This window comes from Neoarius graeffei, chromosome 28 (genome assembly GCF_027579695.1).
Source record: "Neoarius graeffei isolate fNeoGra1 chromosome 28, fNeoGra1.pri, whole genome shotgun sequence".
Classification (NCBI taxonomy): domain Eukaryota; kingdom Metazoa; phylum Chordata; class Actinopteri; order Siluriformes; family Ariidae; genus Neoarius; species Neoarius graeffei.
Window position 1 is genome coordinate 48,941,097 of NC_083596.1, and position 19,357 is coordinate 48,960,453.

The following is a 19,357-nucleotide window of genomic DNA, read 5'->3' on the forward strand; positions in this document are numbered from 1 at the left end:
ACCGTAGGCGGGGGGGAGGGGTTAATGACCAGGCGTACACTTTTAAAAAATGAAAATATGATGATCCATCAATGTGCGAATCGGCGGCCGCCATGTTAAAAATTTGGCGCCACATCGGTGTTGCCAGCTAGCTCTACATGCTTTCTTTCTTCAATACAACAATGGCTGACCCAGATTTTGACCGCATTTACAAATTTGTGAATAGCAGAAATACCGCTATTCACAAGACTCCTTCAAACGAGTACGAGCAGTTTTTAAACATTTATTGTTTCCTGCATTCATCTGAGAGGAGGCAGTTAGGGCAGGACAGGCTGCTTGGAAAGAATCAAAAACGAACGTTGCAAAGCCAAAAGGCAACAGCTCCCCTTAAAAAGACAGTCCCTAATTTTAAAAAATGAATCGCCTGCTTTCTATGAAAACCCGTCTTGTCTTCTTTTCTTCTCTTGTGAATCTTTGTATTGTCCTGTCATCCGATTTTAATAAAAAGTAATACAAGACATGGTTTTATTTTGAATTCCTATTCCACGTAGATCCATCATCATTTTTTTGTCCGCTAATGTACACTTTTTTTTTTTGGGGGGGGGGGGGGGGGTGCTCAAAAGTCTACTCTTTGTAGACTCATGATAATGATGAAAATTACGGATGACCCCTTAACATGGTGTTCAAAAAAGAGGTTGCTGTCAAAAATGAGCAGTGAGTGATTTCGGACACAGGGGCCATTTTGGATTTGGATATCATCCAACATGGCGGCGGATGCATACGTCATACGATTTTGTCACGTGCTTGCACACGAAGGAAAAAGGACAGAGAGACAAGAAGCTCTGAATCATCCATTTTGAATTCAGGGTCTTTGTGTGGAACCTGGCAACCCAGAAAAGGGGCGGATATAACCGGTTTCGGTGATCAAAACCCCTTGTGCGTGATTTTTCCAAACCTATCCGCTGAACAGAAACGGTTTTGTGACGCATTAACAGCGCATCGTGTTTCCTTTATAATAAAGAAAAGAAAAACAAAACGTGCGCGTGACCGAGAGACTGAGCGCAGCATCAGCACCAAAGCGCAGCATCCTCTGCGGTCAGTCATCTTTCTGCGTCCTGCTTTAGTGAAATCATCTGATTAGCAGGTGAGACTGTGTGTGTGTGTGTGTGTGTGCGCGCAGACATATGAATGTCACATCCTTGGAAATGTTATTGTTGCAGCCTGTTTGGGCCTTTAGTCAAGTCATGAGAAGCCTCGAACGCAGGATGGAGCTGTAATTTCCGGTTTTCGGGCCCCATATCATCATCATCATCATCATCATCCAAAAAGAGCTTATAGCACTTTGTTTAGATTCAGGGTCGAATTCTAGTGTTTCCTGCTTTGTTTTCATGCATAGTGTCTGAAACGGTTCTTGATTCAGTTGTGATTTCTCCTTATTCCCTACAAACAGCAGGGCACCATGGGTATTCTGCACCCTTTTGGGGCTCCGGACTTTATTACCCCGTATCCTGTTGCAGGTGATCTTCTAGATATTCTTCATCATGGTGACGGAATATGAAAAGACCGTGTCGGTTGTTGTATCTCGCCTAGTTAGTTCATAAATCTCACAGTCAGGTTTCACTTGAAGGTGGCACGGTGGTGTAGTGGTTAGCGCTGTCGCCTCACAGCAAGAAGGTCCGGGTTCGAGCCCCGTGGCCGGCGAGGGCCTTTCTGTGCGGAGTTTGCATGTTCTCCCCGTGTCCGTGTGGGTTTCCTCCGGGTGCTCCGGTTTCCCCCACAGTCCAAAGACATGCAGGTTAGGTTAACTGGTGACTCTAAATTGACCGTAGGTGTGAATGTGAGTGTGAATGGTTGTCTGTGTCTATGTGTCAGCCCTGTGATGATCTGGCAACTTCTCCAGGGTGTACCCCGCCTTTCGCCCATAGTCAGCTGGGATAGGCTCCAGCTTGCCTGCGACCCTGTAGAGCAGGATAAAGTGGCTAGAGATAATGAGATGAGGTGTAGCGGAGGCGTTAAGGCAAATCCCGGACGAGTCCCACAATGCAGCCCGGCTAGTTAGCGACGTAGGAGATGACGAGAAGTTTCGAGTTCAAGTTTTGTCAACTGATCTGTTTGAGATGAGGAGGTGACCAAGCTGGAGGACTAAAGCGCCACTGTATCGCGCAGTCTAGGTAGAATCGATGGCATTGTGGGTGAAAATGGCGACATATCACGGGAAGCACTGGACAATTTCATTCTGAATAAATCTTATTGAGAGGCTGTTAAAGATCATGTGTTGTGTGCTGTCATGATGTGAGAAGTACTTGTTCGTGTTTAGAGAATGAGTGAAGAGGAGAACCCTGCTGCTGAACCCGTACAGGTCCTGGACGTCCAGGGTGACGGACGCTGGATGTCACAGGTGTGTGCGTGTTTGATATTGTGTTGGTCATGATAAGTAGGAAAGGTTTCATGACAAAAATTTAAAGTGTGTGTGTGTGTTGCAGCACAACCGCTTCGTGCAGGAGTGTAAGGATGCAGAACCTGACGTGCTGTTTGTTGGGGACTCCATGGTTCAGCTGATGCAGCAATATGAGGTGTGTGGGTGTGTTGGGGTTAAAAATCACGTTGCGTTGATAAAACCCCAACGTCGACGACATCTTCATCGTGTATCCGTATAGATTTTCAATAATCGCCTGGGTATTTAAGCAGGAAGCTGAGAGTGAAGTGTCATCCCCAGGTCAGTGCCACGCTGCACAATGCCGTATTGTGTTCTGGATGTAAATAAGCTGCTGTGCTGTCAGATTGAGGAGAAAGCGTTTCCTGATTTGTCATTTCAAGTTCCCACAAACCTCACAGGTTCAGTCAGGAATAAAAACTGTAGGGATCAAATGACACCACAGCGTTGCTGAATTCTCAAACCTGATTGGTCGGATTTTACTGGAACAGTGGTGCAGCTTTTCTGCGCACATTCTAATACTTTATCATTTCTGTAGTAACTGTAGCTGGATATGAAACATTTTACTACAGTGTCTTGCAAAAGTATTCATCCCCCTTGGTGTTTGTCCTGTTTTGTTGCATTACAAGCTGGAATTAAAATGGATTTTTGGAGGGTTAGCACCATTTGATTTACACAACGTGCCTACTACTTTAAAGGCACAAATTATTTTTTCTTTTATTATGACACAAACAATAATTAAGATGAAAAAAACAACCACCCAGAAATCTGGAGTGTCACCCCCCCAAAGTCAGTACTTTTGTAGAGCCACCTTTTGCTGCAAGTCTCTTGGGGTATGTCTGTATTAGCTTAGCACATCTAGCCACTGGGATTTTTGCCCATTCCTCAAGGCAAAACTGCTCCAACTCCTTCAAGTTAGTTGGGTTGCGTTGGTGTACAGCAATCGTCAAGGTATGCCACAGATTCTCAATTGGATTGAGGTCTGGGCTTTGACTAGGCCGTTCCAAGACATTTAAATGTTTCCCTTTAAACCACTCCGGTGTAGCTTTAGCAGTATGTTTAGGGTCATTGTCCTGCTGGACCGTGAACCTTCATCCCAGTCTCAAACCTCTGGCCGACTCAAACAGGTTTTCCTCCGGAATTGCCCTGTATTTAGTGCCATCCATCTTTCCTTCAGTCCTGACCAGCTTTCCTGTCCCTGCAGATGAAAAACATCCCCACAGCATGATGTTGCCACCACCATGCTTTACTGTAGGAATGGTGTTCTCGGGGTGTTGGGTTTGCACCACACGTGGTGTTTCCCATGATGGCCAAAAAGATCAGTTTTAGTCTCATCTGACCAGAGAATCTTCTTCCATGTGTTTAGGGAGTCTGTCATATGCTGTTGGGCAAAACCTATGCATATTCCAGATTTCTGTTTTTTCATCTTAATTATTGTTTGTGTCACAGTTTAAAAAAAAAATTGCACCTTTAAAGTGGTAGGCATGTTGTGTAAATCAAATGGTGCTAACCCCCCCAAAACTTATTTTAATTCCATCTTGTAATGCAACAAAACAGGACAAACACCAAGGGGGATGAATACTTTTGCAAGATACTGTAGATACCAACATCACAGAGGTGGACATCAGGATAAACATGTACCAATCAGACACTGTTAATTTTAGGTCGAATGTTAAGATTAGGGTTTTGCGATGCGATTGTGATTGGTGGTTGTGTCCAGGTGTGGCGGGAGCTCTTTTCTCCACTCCACGCGCTCAATTTCGGGATCGGAGGAGACACGACGTGCAACGTTCTGTGGAGGCTGCAGAACAGAGAACTGGAGAACATCAGGCCAAGGGTGAGAGAGCGAGAGACTGATTGTCTTTATCCTGTAGGCGTCTTTCTAGTTAACAGTGTGTTGTGTTTGGGTCCCACCAGGTAGTGGTGCTGTGGGTAGGAACCAATAATCACGAGCACACAGCAGAGCAGGTTGCAGGGGGAATTGTGACCATCGTCCAGCTGCTCATCTCGCGCCTCCCCAAGGCCAAGATCGTTGTCCTGGTGAGGACAGTGTGTGTCTGTGTGAGATGGAACGAAATTGTGTTTATGTAGCTACTTGGTGTTCAGATACTTGTTTATTACTCGCATTTGTCCACTTCCGTTCATATCAGGGAAGCGCATATCATAGAGATATAATGATAACTCGTGATACAAACTTATGATGATTTGAATAGATGAAATAAAAAATAAATCGTGATTATTATCAGGCTGTGTAATCTTACTTTTTCCAAGCTGTAATTGCATTGTTTAGACAGCAGGGGGTGCAAGAACAAACAATAGCGTGGGAATGCAAGTGACTTCACCCAAAGCAGAAGTAACACAGCTCTAATCTAATGCTTCGCAAACAGACCGACAAAAAAACGGATCTAAAATGTGCGAGTTATGTGACTGACTGTACAATTAGATTTAACAAGAAATCAGAGCTCTCTTTTTACCGACTCTTGAAAGGTTAAAAAAAGAAGTAAATTAATGTAGTATAAAAGTTCATAAAAGTCTCATCTCATTATCTCTAGCCACTTTATCCTGTTCTACAGGGTCGCAGGCAAGCTGGAGCCTATCCCAGCTGACTACGGGCGAAAGGCGGGGTACACCCTGGACAAGTCGCCAGGTCATCACAGGGCTGACACATAGACACAGACAACCATTCACACTCACATTCACACCTACGGTCAATTTAGAGTCACCAGTTAACCTAACCTGCATGTCTTTGGACTGTGGGGGAAACCGGAGCACCCGGAGGAAACCCACGCGGACACAGGGAGAACATGCAAACTCCGCACAGAAAGGCCCTCGCCGGCCCCGGGGCTCGAACCCAGGACCTTCTTGCTGTGAGGCGACAGCGCTAACCACTACACCACCGTGCCGCCCGTTCATAAAAGTTAATTAAGAAAATAAATATTTATTGACTTTTTCATTTTTAATAAAAGGAATATTTTCCTTAATAGACTATTAGATTTTACTCCAACCTTTAGAAATGTGGGGAAATAAGTTATTCCATGAAATGGAGTCGTACATGAGCTGATAGCCGACGAGGCGCATTGCACCGAGTTTCTATAAGCCATGTACGACGAGATTGAGTGGAATAACTGTTTTATTCTATCCACAGTCACTGGATTTTGAGAAACAGAGCATTTTTATTTTTTGCAAATTCAAGAAATAAAAACTTTTATACAAAACGTCCGACAAAATCATTTCTGCTTAGAATGTCAACAAACCGACTAAATGACAGCAGCAATTTGTGAAAAATATGATGCTGATAATTCTTGAAAAAGTAAAAAAAAAAAAAAAAGACATGTTCTTACCATCAAATACTTTCATACCATATTTTGTTGCTTTTCTTTTCAAGGAGAGTTTTTAGTTTGTCCTCGGTTGGTTCAAAAACACGCTCCACCATTATTTTGTTGTTCTTCTTTTGGGTTTTTTGGCAGTTGGCAAACCATCTTTAATGTGCATTACTGCCACCAGCTGGGCTGGAGTGTGGAACAGGCCATATTTGGGGGAGGGACTATATTCTTTTAGCTATTTCCGTTTCTTTTAAATACTTGATAACAAAGCCACCTTTTTTTTCCCCTCTACTCATGGTATGTGAGCTGATATCCTAGTAGTAGAGTAGCCAATCAGAACGCACGATTGCTCATATCCCGTGAATGTGGATTGCTGTTCTATTTACATTCACTGGATATGAGAAATTGCGTGCTTAATAATTAATTTCAAGAAAGAGAGAAGAGATTCATGGATGTTCTACAGCATGAAACTGTGACCACTTAACTGCTTAAACCTGATTGGTTGTGTCACTCAGGGTCTGTTACCCAGGGGCGAGTTCCCGAACCCTCTGAGGGAGAAAAACGCCGCGGTAAACACTTTCCTGCGATGCGCCCTGCCTCGTCTCGGACCCGTGCAGTTCCTGGATGTGGGTGGTGGATTTGTGCACTCTGACGGCACCATCTCCTGCCGAGACATGTTCGACTTCCTGCACCTGACGGCCGGTGGGTACAGCGCCATCGCCACACCTCTGCACGAGCTGCTGCTCCAGCTGTTGGAGGAGACGCCACAGGAGAGGCGGGCCTCGCTCGTGTGAAGGGAGACGATTGGACGGCAGCGATGTTCACAGACGCAGGGTTCAGGAATCCGTCTCGTTCTTTAAGTGGAACACGTACATCATTACATAATATATGGGGAAGTGTGTGTGTGTGTGAGAGAGAGAGAGAGAGAGAGAGAGTCATAAATGTGAAAAAATGAGCGTTCTTTGTCTCAGAAATGTGTTTTAATCATTTCTTTATTTCTAATGTGCTTTAATTTATTTAAGTATTTCGAGTCGATGGTAAAGTTCTCACAAATATATATTCACAACACTGAGCATTGTGTGTGTGTGTGTGTGTGTGTGTTAGCCGCCTGAGCAAACTGGACAATAAACAATGGCCCCCTGTGCTGCTTTAATGCTTTCATGTAGCACTGATACTGCCAGTGTCTTACACACATTTCCAGAAGGATCTATTCAATTTATAATGAAGATGAATGCTATATTTCAAATCTCTCACACACACACACACACCATACCTACAAAAAAACCATCTCATTTTTTGTTTATCATCTCGTGCTACAAGGCTAATATTGCTAACAATTAGCGTACACCCAGCTCACTCAAACTCTTTTATCGAAAAAATTTAAATCTTTATGCACTCACTTTACAGAACAGCTTCAAGCGCTGCGATTTCTAAAACTTGAGTTCAAAAAATGAAAAGAGGAGAATTAGTAAAGGTTCAGAGTGGAGGTATGTCAGCATCCAGTACCTTTTTGTTTAGATTTTTGATACTTTTGTGCAAATTGCGCTGGCGCCAAAGTGAAAGAAGTGATTCTGGTTGTCCAAGATGGCCGCCTTGATACTGTTACAGCATTCAGCTACGCGGTCAATTATTTAATCCATGAGAGTAAGCGCCATAGAGTGTGCTAAATCCTGTCAGGAAGAGCTAGGGGCAGAAATACACCCTAAAATTGGGTATTTTTTGAGATCTACATTTATAAAATACACACACACACGATATAAGCTAGTACTTGTTTGCTACATTAGCCCTGTAGCTAATCATAGCTTGACCTCCAAATTTTTTTGTTTTACAGAGTAGTGTAGCATGAAGGAATTTCTCCTGCTGTTTAATGTCATCAGGAAGTATGTCCACGCTCTGTGTGAGTGAGAGAGATACATATCAATACATACAGTTCTATACAGAGACAGAATCCATCTATCTTAAAATATTTTAAAATTCATAAGACTGGACGTGTGAAATGTGCGTGAACTCTACCTGTATATACACCATCAATAAACACCTGCATAGCTGTTTGTGTCTGTGAAAATGTGCCAACGTTTCTTGAGTGTTAGCTTCGCTGCACTGCCACACGCCGAAGATTGTCTGAAACTTTCCATTAAAGAAGGAACCATGTCACCAATTTGAGACTGGAATCGTTCTTTTCTTTTTGGATTTAAAGCTCATTGCACAGCATTGAATAACATCTCGTCAGTGACTGTCCCTGAGATGCGAACCTCTTTCCAGGGACTAAACTCGCTATAAAGATGGCGGCACAGTGTCGTTCAAGACGAGGTTAAAAATGAAAAACGATTGTTTTTTTTCCTTCTCACAAAACAGTTTATACCTAACTGGAAACCCCCCCAAAAAAACAGATCCCCAAAAAATGGACCAGGATTTCAAGCTCTGTTTCAATTTGCGTAGTTTTTCTATCAGTAACACAAAGCCACCAGAAGATGGCGATATTTCTGATTCAGAAAGCAACCAAAATGGTTACCGTTCTTTCTCATCTCATTATCTCTAGCCGCTTTATCCTTCTACAGGGTCGCAGGCAAGCTGGAGCCTATCCCAGCTGACTACGGGCGAAAGGCGGGGTACACCCTGGACAAGTCGCCAGGTCATCACAGGGCTGATACATAGACACAGACAACCATTCACATTCACACCTACGGTTCACACTGCAGGCTGAAGTGACTCAAATCTGATCTTTTCGCCCATATGTGACCTGTATCCGATCTTTTATTGACAATATGAACGACACAGATCCGATTTTTTGAAATCCGACCCAGGCCGTTTGGATATGTGGTCCTAATTCCGATTCCTATCCGATCTTTTCATATGCGACTTCAGTTTGAACCTCCAGGTCACATTCATCCGACTTACACGTCATCAACAAGCCACAAACGTCACTATTCTGCGCTGAAGTAGGCGGCGGGTCTCTCAAAAAAAGTTACAACAACATGGCGCATGACCACGGGCGCAGATAGAGGGTGGGACTCGTCCCACCCAGATTTAAATTCACCTCGTTCGGTACCCCCCACTTATAGGGAGGAAAAAACGTCTATGCTGTCTTTCTTTGCATAAGGCAAACCTCACGGAAAAATCAAAAGACTAATTACCATTCGGTTTATTGAGGTGCACAGCAGTGTATACATAGTTGCAACAACTCACATAAAACAAAACAAAGACTGATATTCGGTTGGTTGAGCTGCGCAGACTGCACAGGTTGCGAGCTCGAGCTTGGTTGCTATGGTTACTAACAACAAGTTTGACAGGCATATCGGGGTTGGGGTTGGTTTGCTGGCAGCTTCGTCCCCCCCAGTTTTTTGTCCCCCCCAGTTCAAAAAACGTATCTGCGCCCCTGCGCATGACATCAATGCGAGGGACACTTCGGGCTGTGAAGGTTCTGAATCTTCTCAATGGAAGGACGCAGAGGTTAGGGAGCTGATTTCCATTTGGGGGGATGCAGCTATTCAAGCTAGATTGGATGGGTCATACCGCAACTGGGCGGTTTTACTTCCGTAAACACTGGCCATGCTCACTGCGTGTGACGTCGTCGTATCCTGCAATGCGCATGCGGAACACTTTTAGGTCGCTTTTCGTTCGTACTGAGGATCACATACAAGTCGCATATATTTGTTAATGTGAACGACCTCACAAAAAAATCGGATTTCACAAAAAAATCGGAATTGAGCATTAAGCCTTGCAGTGTGAACGTAGCGTTAGAGTCACCAGTTAACCTAACCTGCATGTCTTTGGACTGTGGAGGAAACCGGAGCACCCAGAGGAAACACACGTGGACACGGGGAGAACATGCAAACTCCACACAGAAAGGCCCTCGCCGGCCACGGGGCTCGAACCCGGACCTTCTTGCTTTGAGGCAACAGCGCTAACCACTACACCACCGTGCCGCCCGTTCTTTCTCCATATATTGAATTATCTAGAGGATGACACAGTGCTGATGTCCAAATGAAGTATGAAGCTTACAGCGCCCCCTAAGGGTGGGGTTTGGGAGGTTTTTTTGGAGCAACTTTTACGTTTCCTCGAAATACTTTTGTGTGACTTCATAACAAAGGGTTAAAGGTACTGACGGCAAGGTCATCTGAAATAAAAAAAAAAAAGAATTATTGTGCATGGCATTTTCCTCTGTCCCGCAAGAAGAATATCATGCGACGTTTGAGACTTGATCATTTTGATGTCCTGAGGGTCGCTTTTCTCTGTTTTAGGACCATTTCCCTCCCTCTTGAGGTAAACAGTACGGCCCTACGGAAACAGGAAATGGCCAAACACGAGGGGCTTTAACTAATTAGCATAACTTGGTGCATCACACCAAGGTGGTGACATGCGGAAAACATCGTGACTCTGCATCGACCTCGGAGAGTTTTGAGTCGCAGGGATGTAATTTGTGGTCAGCAGTCATGAAAAGATCCATGCAACATTAGGTGTGTAATTCCATACTCGCTACCGTGGAGTCGAACCCATGCATTCTAAGGCTAAGATAGCTAAGCACTAACTAGAATGATTTGGTTATCTGTCCAGAAAAATGACACATCATCTAACCTTGCTCTATCTTACAGTTGCACTCACTAGGCAGGCCTTCGTTTTCTTTTCCGTTGGCTTTTAGCTGGCGAGAGAGCTGAGTCTGCTATGTTTGCCCACGCCAACTTGTTTTGGTTAAAAATAGTTTGGTTCAAACACGCCCCACTGTGGTCATGTGATACTGTTACTCACTTGCTTCAGCGATCTCCGGAATCATAAAATGCAGGACGCTTTTTATCTCGGCTAAACATTTACACACAGGATACACGGCGTGTGTGTGTGGCAGCGTAACATCTCGAAACTCCAACAGCAATAGAGAGAGCATTCATTCATCTCATTATCTCTAGCCGCTTTATCCTGTTCTACAGGGTCACAGGCAAGCTGGAGCCTATCCCAGCTGACTACGGGCGAAAGGCGGGGTACACCCTGGACAGGTCGCCAGGTCATCACAGGGCTGACACATAGACACAGACAACCATTCACACTCACACCTACGGTCAATTTAGAGTCACCAGTTAACCTAACCTGCATGTCTTTGGACTGTGGGGGAAACCGGAGCACCCGGAGGAAACCCACGCGGACACGGGGAGAACATGCAAACTCCGCACAGAAAGGCCCTCGCCGGCCACAGGGCTCGAACCCGGACCTTCTTGCTGTGAGGCGACAGCGCTAACCACTACACCACCGTGGCGCCCTAGAGAGAGCATTTTACCCATAATTAAACTTTGCAGTTAGAATCTTTAAGGTTAATGCTAAAGTATTGCAAAGGAACACAAAAGTAGCTAAAAAACAATTCTGACTACCACCCTTAGGGGGCTCTGTAGAAATCAGCTGGTACATTTATCCAGGCTGGGGGGGGAGGGGGGGAAGGAGTACAGAATTTGCTGCGTTTTGAACGATTGTGTGCTGGATTTTTGTTAGTCACCAGAAAAAAAAAAAGAGAGAGAGAGAGACTGATGACGGAATGGCTGTTTATAGCTGCTATAACACAAATGATAACAGGAACTAACTTGTTTCACCAATGTTCCATCACAATAAATGGATAAAAAAGTATGATGTTTATGAATATAAATAAAAAAAATTAAAAAAAAGGTAACATCATAATCATTTAGAGACAGTGTCTAGCGGAGGGTGAAGAGCTATGAGCTGCTTGTCAATGCAAATATGGAGCACCTTGTTGTTGCTTCTACATGTATTTAATCAGATTTTGTGTCGGGGAATTAAACGAGCACGATTGTAAAACACTGCCATAAGGCACTGCAGATCACACCATGTACTGAAAATTTTTTTTTTTTTTTGCTCTGATCACTTTGAGATAACCGTATCAGCACTGAAAACCAGCCATAATGTACAAGACATTAATGTACCTACTGTATCTAATAATGAAATTCACTGAGCAGAATATAATGTATATAGTAACAGAATGAATGAAGCTGATTTGTGTGTGTGAGGTGTTATAACCTGACGTGGTCAAGATCGCTGATTAATTGCAGAACAACAACTCAAGGCATGTACACATCTGTTAAAAGAGAACTGAAGGCAATTTTTTTATTATCAAAATTCTATTTATCTCATTTTATTAAATATAGGAATGCATTTTTGATCGCTATTTTGTCGCTGCTATAGCAAGTTCTGAGTGTTTGAAATATGCTCTGTAATATATCAGTCCATATGTCAAAGCGATGGCTGTAAACGAGATCCGTTGAGACCTGTGCGTGACATCATAGGACAGAAGTAAAATGTACAGCGGAAATAAAAGTGACCAACATCTGCCAACGTCGTCAAAAAACGCACGCATCTTCCTTCGAATGCTGACGTAATCAAGCCGGAAGTTTTCCCTGTGTCCGAAATCGCTCCCTACTCACTATATAGGGCACGATATAGTAGAGACGCCATTTTGTAGTGCTGTCCGAAACCTTAGTGAGGGTAATGTGGGAAATCTGCTCAGTATAATATGTATTTATTATTTTGAAAACCCACCAGTCGCCTGATCTGGCACGTTTTAATTGTGCGACAGTAATGACGTGCATACTAGCTCGATGGACAAGTACTTATCCTGTCGTCTTTCCAACTCTTCTCTACTCCACGTTGGTTCGAAGTCGTATGGAATAACCTCCATCACTGATGAAGCCGGCGCATCTCGAAATTAATCTAAATTGGAATGATATGCCGATCTGGCCGCTGTGTACCGTATTTTCCGGACTATACGTCGCTCCGGAGTTTAAGTCGCATCAGCCAAAAAATGCATTATGAAGACGAAAAAAACATATATACGTCGCACCGGACTATAAGTCGCACTTTTTTGAAGGGTTATTCTATCCATGGAATCTGTGATTCTGTCTGATAAGCGGCACGTGGTTACTGCGCAACTGCATTGTTTATTTAATAAACGAACAGCTGAGCAGTGATAACGCGCCCTTTGCCCTGTAAGTAGCCTAGTCTGATTATTTTAAATATCTACTACTATCTTTAATACTATCACTATCGTTATTACTAATAGCCTATATTATTATTATTATTATAATAACTAATATTAGTAGCCTATTACTGATGCATTAATCAGTTTGCTTTTAGAATATTTTTACCGGTAGGGCTTATTATCGCCCCATGGCTCTTTCATCTGTGTTATTAAAGCTGTAGTCATCATCGAGGAGTGTCATTCTTCATTTTTGTCGAATTTTATTTCATCAAATCAGAGGCCAAGTAGGCTATAGGTATATCATCTCCAAAGACAGGTACGGTAGTAAAAACAACCGTCTAGTGAAAAAAAAACAACAACAACCGCTTTTAAATCCCCTACTTAAATCCTTAAAATGAGTCATTTAACTCATGTCTTGTGTGATCTGATCTCCAATGGTGAAATAAACCGGTTGTGATGAGTACAGTCTGTTATTTTAGAAGATAAATGTAATATAGAATTTAATCTATAGACTAATAAAAATTAATATTTTATAATATAATATCACGACATATTACTGTCTGTAACTGTTTGTCACTAAAGCGTTTTCTAAGATCATAATGTCTGATATTATTATTATTTTACACACACAATAAGCGCATGTGCGTAAAGTTATAGTAAACCATCCCCCGCCTTATTTTTTTTTTTTGAGTCGCCGGACCCACCCACCTCCTGCGTTCCGGGACCTCCCACTTCACAAATTAAGCACTGCCTAAAATCACTACATAACTTATTTAAATAACTATAGCCCTATCATTAATAATAAAACACAGGTCAATCAAGTTTATCAAGCTGATGATTTCACTCCAAATCAGCAAATCCATTGAATTCCTCATCCTCGGTGTCGCTTCTGAACAACTCTGCCTCCAGCGGCAGATGAAGCGCCGTTTCCTCTTCTTCTGCGTGGCTGTCGTCAGACTCAGCATCAGCTCCAGTTATTCCGCGGTGAAAAAAAAAAAAACATATATACGTCGCACCGGAGTATAAGTCGCATTGCCAGCCGAACCATGAAAAAAAGTGTGACTTATAGTCCGAAAAATACGGTAAATAGTTTTCAAAATGGCGGCGCTGACACTTCATGTTTGAAGTCTCGCACAAGTCTCATGAAGATCGCGTGGATAAGCGACGCCTGCCGTGGACCAAACGAACTACGGTCAACATGGCTAAAAACCGAAAAGGCCGATAAGTGTAATATAATTCGAGTCACGATATAAGGTTAATAAAACCGAAAACGTAATTGAATAACACGTTAATTAAGAAATAAAGCAAGTTTAAAAATGACTTCAGTTCCCCTTTAACTGTACATGCACACCTGTGCATCTGGATATCTTATCTCAGCTAAACTGCTGACTCTCAGTGCACTTTGGCATACGTGTCCATGTGGATGAATCTGCCGGAATTATCCAGCTTTACAATCTGAGAGGACATGCGTGGAAGTGAGAGATGAGATGAGAGGAGATAACGGTGTAGACAGATTTGCATTCACACGAGAATTGTCATGTTCAATAAATGAGGAAGTGATTTTGAAAAGATGATGGAAGTCAGAAATCTAATGATGTGGACAAAATGTTTCTTCGTCAGTAGCCAGTTCTGTTTTAGTGCATTATTATTATCCATCCATCCATTATCTGTAACCGCTTATCCTGTACAGGTTCGCAAGCGAGCTGGATCCTATCCCAGCTGACTACGGGTGAAAGGCGGGGTACACCCTGGACAAGTCGCCAGGTCATCACAGGGCTGACACATAGACACAGACAACCATTCACACTCACATTCACACCTACGGTCAATTTAGAGTCACCAGTTAACCTAACCTGCATGTCTTTGGACTGTGGGGGAAACCGGAGCACCCAGAGGAAACCCACGCGGACACGGGGAGAACATGCAAACTCCACACAGAAAGGCCCTCGTCGGCCACTGGGCTCGAACCTGGACCTTCTTGCTGTGAGGCGACAGCGCTAACCACTACACCACCGTGCTGCCTTATTATTATTATTAATTCCTAAAAAGAGTCACCCTTTAAACCTCATTACAAATCTAATTAGACTGTAATTAAAGTAAATGTAGGAAAATAATGCACAACTAAAATCTCATCTCATTATCTCTAGCCGCTTTATCCTGTTCTACAGGGTCGCAGGCGAGCTGGAGCCTATCCCAGCTGACTACGGGCGAAAGGCGGGGTACACCCTGGACAAGTCGCCAGGTCATCACAGGGCTGACACATACAGTGGTGCTTGAAAGTTTGTGAACCCTTTAGAATTTTCTATATTTATGCAGAAATATGACCTAAAACATCATCAGATTTTCACACAAGTCCTAAAAGTAGATAAAGAGAACCCAGTTAAACAAATGAGACAAAAATATTATACTTGGTCATTTATTTATTGAGGAAAATGATCCAAAATTACATATCTGTGAGTGGCAAAAGTATGTGAACCTCTAGGATTAGCAGTTAATTTGAAGGTGAAATTAGTGTCAGGTGTTTTCAATCAATGGGATGACAATCAGGTGTGAGTGGGCACCCTGTTTTATTTAAAGAACAGGGATCTATCAAAGTCTGATCTTCACAACACATGTTTGTGGAAGTGTATCATGGCACGAACAAAGGAGATTTCTGAGGACCTCAGAAAAAGCATTGTTGATGCTCATCAGGCTGGAAAAGGTTACAAAACCATCTCTAAAGAGTTTGGACTCCACCAATCCACAGTCAGACAACAAATGGAGGAAATTCAAGACCATTGTTACCCTCCCCAGTCGGTGAGGTCATAAAGGACCCCAGGGTAACTTCTAAGCAACTGAAGGCCTCTCTCACATTGGCTAATGTTAATGTTCATGAGTCCACCATCAGGAGAACACTGAACAACAATGGTGTGCATGGCAGGGTTGCAAGGAGAAAGCCACTGCTCTCCAAAAAGAACATTGCTGCTCGTCTGCAGTTTGCTAAAGATCACATGGACAAGCCAGAAGGCTATTGGAAAAATGTTTTGTGGACAGATGAGCCCAAAATAGAACTTTTCAGTTTAAATGAGAAGCATTAAGTTTGGAGAAAGGAAACCACTGCATTCCAGCATAAGAATCTTATCCCATCTGTGAAACATGGTGGTGGTAGTATCATGGTTTGGGCCTGTTTTGCTGCATCTGGGCCAGGACGGCTTGCCATCATTGATGGAACAATGAATTCTGAATTATACCAGTGAATTCTAAAGGAAAATGTCAGGACATCTGTCCATGAACTGAATCTCAAGAGAAGGTGGGTCATGCAGCAAAACAACGACCCTAAGCACACAAGTTGTTCTACCAAAGAATGGTTAAAGAAGAATAAAGTTAATGTTTTGGAATGGCCAAGTCAAAGTCCTGACCTTAATCCAGTCAAAATGTTGTGGAAGGACCTGAAGCGAGCAGTTCATGTGAGGAAACCCACCAACATCCCAGAGTTGAAGCTGTTCTGTACGGAGGAACGGGCTAAAATTCCTCCAAGCCGGTGTGCAGGACTGATCAACAGTTACCGGAAACGTTTAGTTGCAGTTATTGCTGCACAAGGGGGTCACACCAGATACTGAAAGCAAAGGTTCACATACTTTTGCCACTCACGGATATGTGATATTGGATCATTTTCCTCAATAAATAAATGACAAAGTATAAAATTTTTGTCTCATTTGTTTAACTGGGTTCTCTTTATCTACTTTTAGGACTTGTGTGAAAATCTGATGTTGTTTTAGGTCATATTTATGCAGAAATATAGAAAATTCTAAAGGGTTCACAAACTTTCAAGCACCACTGTAGACACAGACAACCATTGTACAGGTTCGCAGGCGAGCTGGAGCCTATCCCAGCTGACTACGGGCGAAAGGCGGGGTACACCCTGGACAAGTCGCCAGGTCATCACAGGGCTGACACATAGACACAGACAACCATTCACACTCACATTCACACTCACGGTCAATTTAGAGTCACCAGTTAACCTAACCTGCATGTCTTTGGACTGTGGGGGAAACCGGAGCACCCGGAGGAAACCCACGCGGACACGGGGAGAACATGCAAACTCCACACAGAAAGGCCCTCGCCGGCCACGGGGCTCGAACCCAGGATCTTCTTGCTGTGAGGCGACAGCGCTAACCACTACACCACCGTGCCGCCACAACTAAAATATTTTTATAAATTAAAAATAAAGTTTTGTAGTATTACTCATTTTGTATGGATTCTGAAAATGTTAATTTTTTAAATTCATGAATAATTGATATATTTATTTAAATATCATAATACAAAGTGTAAAAATCTTTTTGTGAACAAAAACTCCTTGCAGACTTCAGAAATTAAATAAAATGCTTTTAAAATTAAATGAAGTCTTTAAAAGAAAAAAAAAAAGTTACTTGTGCCAAATTCAAGTCGTTGACTCATAGTGAACTTTGAAGCATTGTGCATGTTTTGCGTGTGCGTGTTGGGTGGGATTGATTATTCATCCATACCTTCGCATCTGACGTCTTGCGAGTGTCTACTGAGCTGATTAACTCCCGGCAGATACTATTCAATCAAATGCATGTGACCTTTGAACTTCCCCCTTCCATGCAGGAGGTCTGGAGTCCAACTGCATTCGCACATGTTCAGTTTCAGGTGCAGTCGTATAAAAACCCTCCATCCATGCAGTCGTGGTTCCATCACCAGAGCACCACCTCTAAGGTAAGATCTCATGTCCAGAAATGGAAGGAAGAATTTCAACAAGTTTGATCAATTGTAATACTTTCAGAGAGCAACCTGTATTTTTAAATGTTTAAAATATGGCATAAATCCGACTTCTATCACACCATTATAATGAAACTTTGAAAGATTTTTGCTTGCTTTAAAGAAGTGATTTTGGTGGGAATCCCTACTGGATGGCATGATGTCTTAATATTTATGTAGCTATATCATTAAGAACAAATTAAAATCAGTTCAACATCATCTCAAAAGGTTTTAGTTTGTTTTTATGTTAAGGCTGACCTGTCCCAATCGTCTGGGCAGCGTTCAGGTTTATCACGTCGGCTTTTGACTTATGTTTTTATCTTTTCCGAGGCTTCAACATGAAAGTCGTGGTTCTCGCACTGACCGTCCTCTTGGCTTTGGGTGAGTTGTTTGTCTTCTTTTCTCCATCTTTCCCACTTTGCCTGCCTTTCTTCCTTTGTGTGTTGACGCTGTACCAGTTCACTGGACGTTTACCTCAAATTTTGATTCTCTGTTGAATCCTCTCGGTTCTTGTGGTGCTTATCACACATTCATCCCAACCAATCAACATTTTAATGTCTTCCTTCCATTTTAATGTTTTTAAATAAATACTTAGTGTTTTCCACCCAACATTGGCCAAATGAATCAGCTTAGTGACAAACAGCTAGTTAAAAAAAACCCCACACATCCAGAGCAACACCAGTGCAGGATGTACCTTTGATCTTAATCATTATACGACCAGTTTTAGTTGACTTGCAGACTTTCCTGAGGCTGCTAAGGTCAACAAAATTATTTGTTTATCCCCAGGCTGCAATGGCCAACACGTGCTGCCTGACTATCCCACCCAGAACTATGCCTTGATCTACCTGAACAAAGTGAAGGACCATGCCAACAAGGCCCTGGAGCACCTTGAGGGAACTGACTATGAGCAGTACAAGTAAGCCAAATGTGGTCACACCTACGGTATTTTTCAACCCTACTTGTTTTGCTCAGCTTCCCTGAACATTTGAAGCAACCAAATGCACAATGGAAAAGTTCTTGAACAAGTAATTGGGGCTAGATTTACTTGATGCAGCTAACCTCCATTCTTCTCTTTTTCTTCACTTCCAAAGGCTGAAGGTGACCGAGAGCCTTGACAACCTGCAGACGTATGCTGAATCTACCGCCATCTCCCTGAAACCCTATGCCACCCAGCTGGTTGAGGGAACCCAGACAGTGCGAGAGTACATCCTGAAAGAACTGGATGACCTACACACCAAAGTGGAGCCACACCGTGCTGAGTTGCGCCACACTATCCAGAAGCACCTGAAAGAGTATAGCGAGCGTTTCATCCCCATCTTCCAGGACTACATAGCCAAAAACCAGAAGGAGCTGGACGCTCTTCACCAGAAGCTTCAGCCTGCCCTTGAGAACCTCAAGGCCAAGGTGGAGACCAACTTTGAGGAGACCAAGACCAAGCTGGCCCCCATCGTTGAGACTGTGCGTGGAAAGCTCACCGAGAGGCTGCAGAACCTGAAGGACCTAGCCAGCCCTGTGGCTGAGGAGTACAAGGACCACATACTGAAGGCTGTTGAGGACGTCAAGGAGAAGCTGGCACCCCACACCACCCAGCTACAAGGTCAAATCGAACCCTACGTGGAGACCCTGAGGGCCAAGTTCTTGTCCATCTATGAGTCCATCGCCCAGGCCATTCACACCTAAATACGGCTCCTGCCAGGACTTGCGTTTTCACAAAACACGCACATTCATGTATTTACACGATCGTGTGATTAATGTCATGTGACAATGCAAAATAAAAATATATATACAGAAAAAAAACCCTCAACGTTTCTGTGCAGATCTGGGACCCATTTTGCCACTTCAAAGTGACTTTTAAAAAAAGACTGCTTGTGGCAATGTTTTGTTTTTAAA

General features: G+C 43.1%; 2 protein-coding genes across 2 annotated transcripts; both read left to right on the plus strand.

Annotated features, from left to right (window-relative positions):
• The first annotated feature begins 893 nt into the window (after positions 1-893).
• pafah1b2 (platelet-activating factor acetylhydrolase 1b, catalytic subunit 2) lies at positions 894-7,801 on the plus strand. The gene is made up of 6 exons (XM_060913308.1): positions 894-1,123; positions 2,297-2,377; positions 2,463-2,552; positions 4,134-4,250; positions 4,331-4,453; positions 6,252-7,801. Exons 2-6 carry the CDS (start codon positions 2,300-2,302, stop codon positions 6,528-6,530), a joined length of 687 nt encoding a protein of 228 aa, XP_060769291.1. The 5' UTR covers positions 894-1,123; positions 2,297-2,299; the 3' UTR covers positions 6,531-7,801.
• Positions 7,802-17,311: 9,510 nt separating this feature from the next.
• apoa1a (apolipoprotein A-Ia) lies at positions 17,312-19,147 on the plus strand. Its single transcript, XM_060912633.1, has 4 exons — positions 17,312-17,430; positions 17,802-17,848; positions 18,254-18,383; positions 18,559-19,147. Exons 1-4 carry the CDS (start codon positions 17,312-17,314, stop codon positions 19,145-19,147), a joined length of 885 nt encoding a protein of 294 aa, XP_060768616.1.
• Positions 19,148-19,357: the final 210 nt, after the last annotated feature.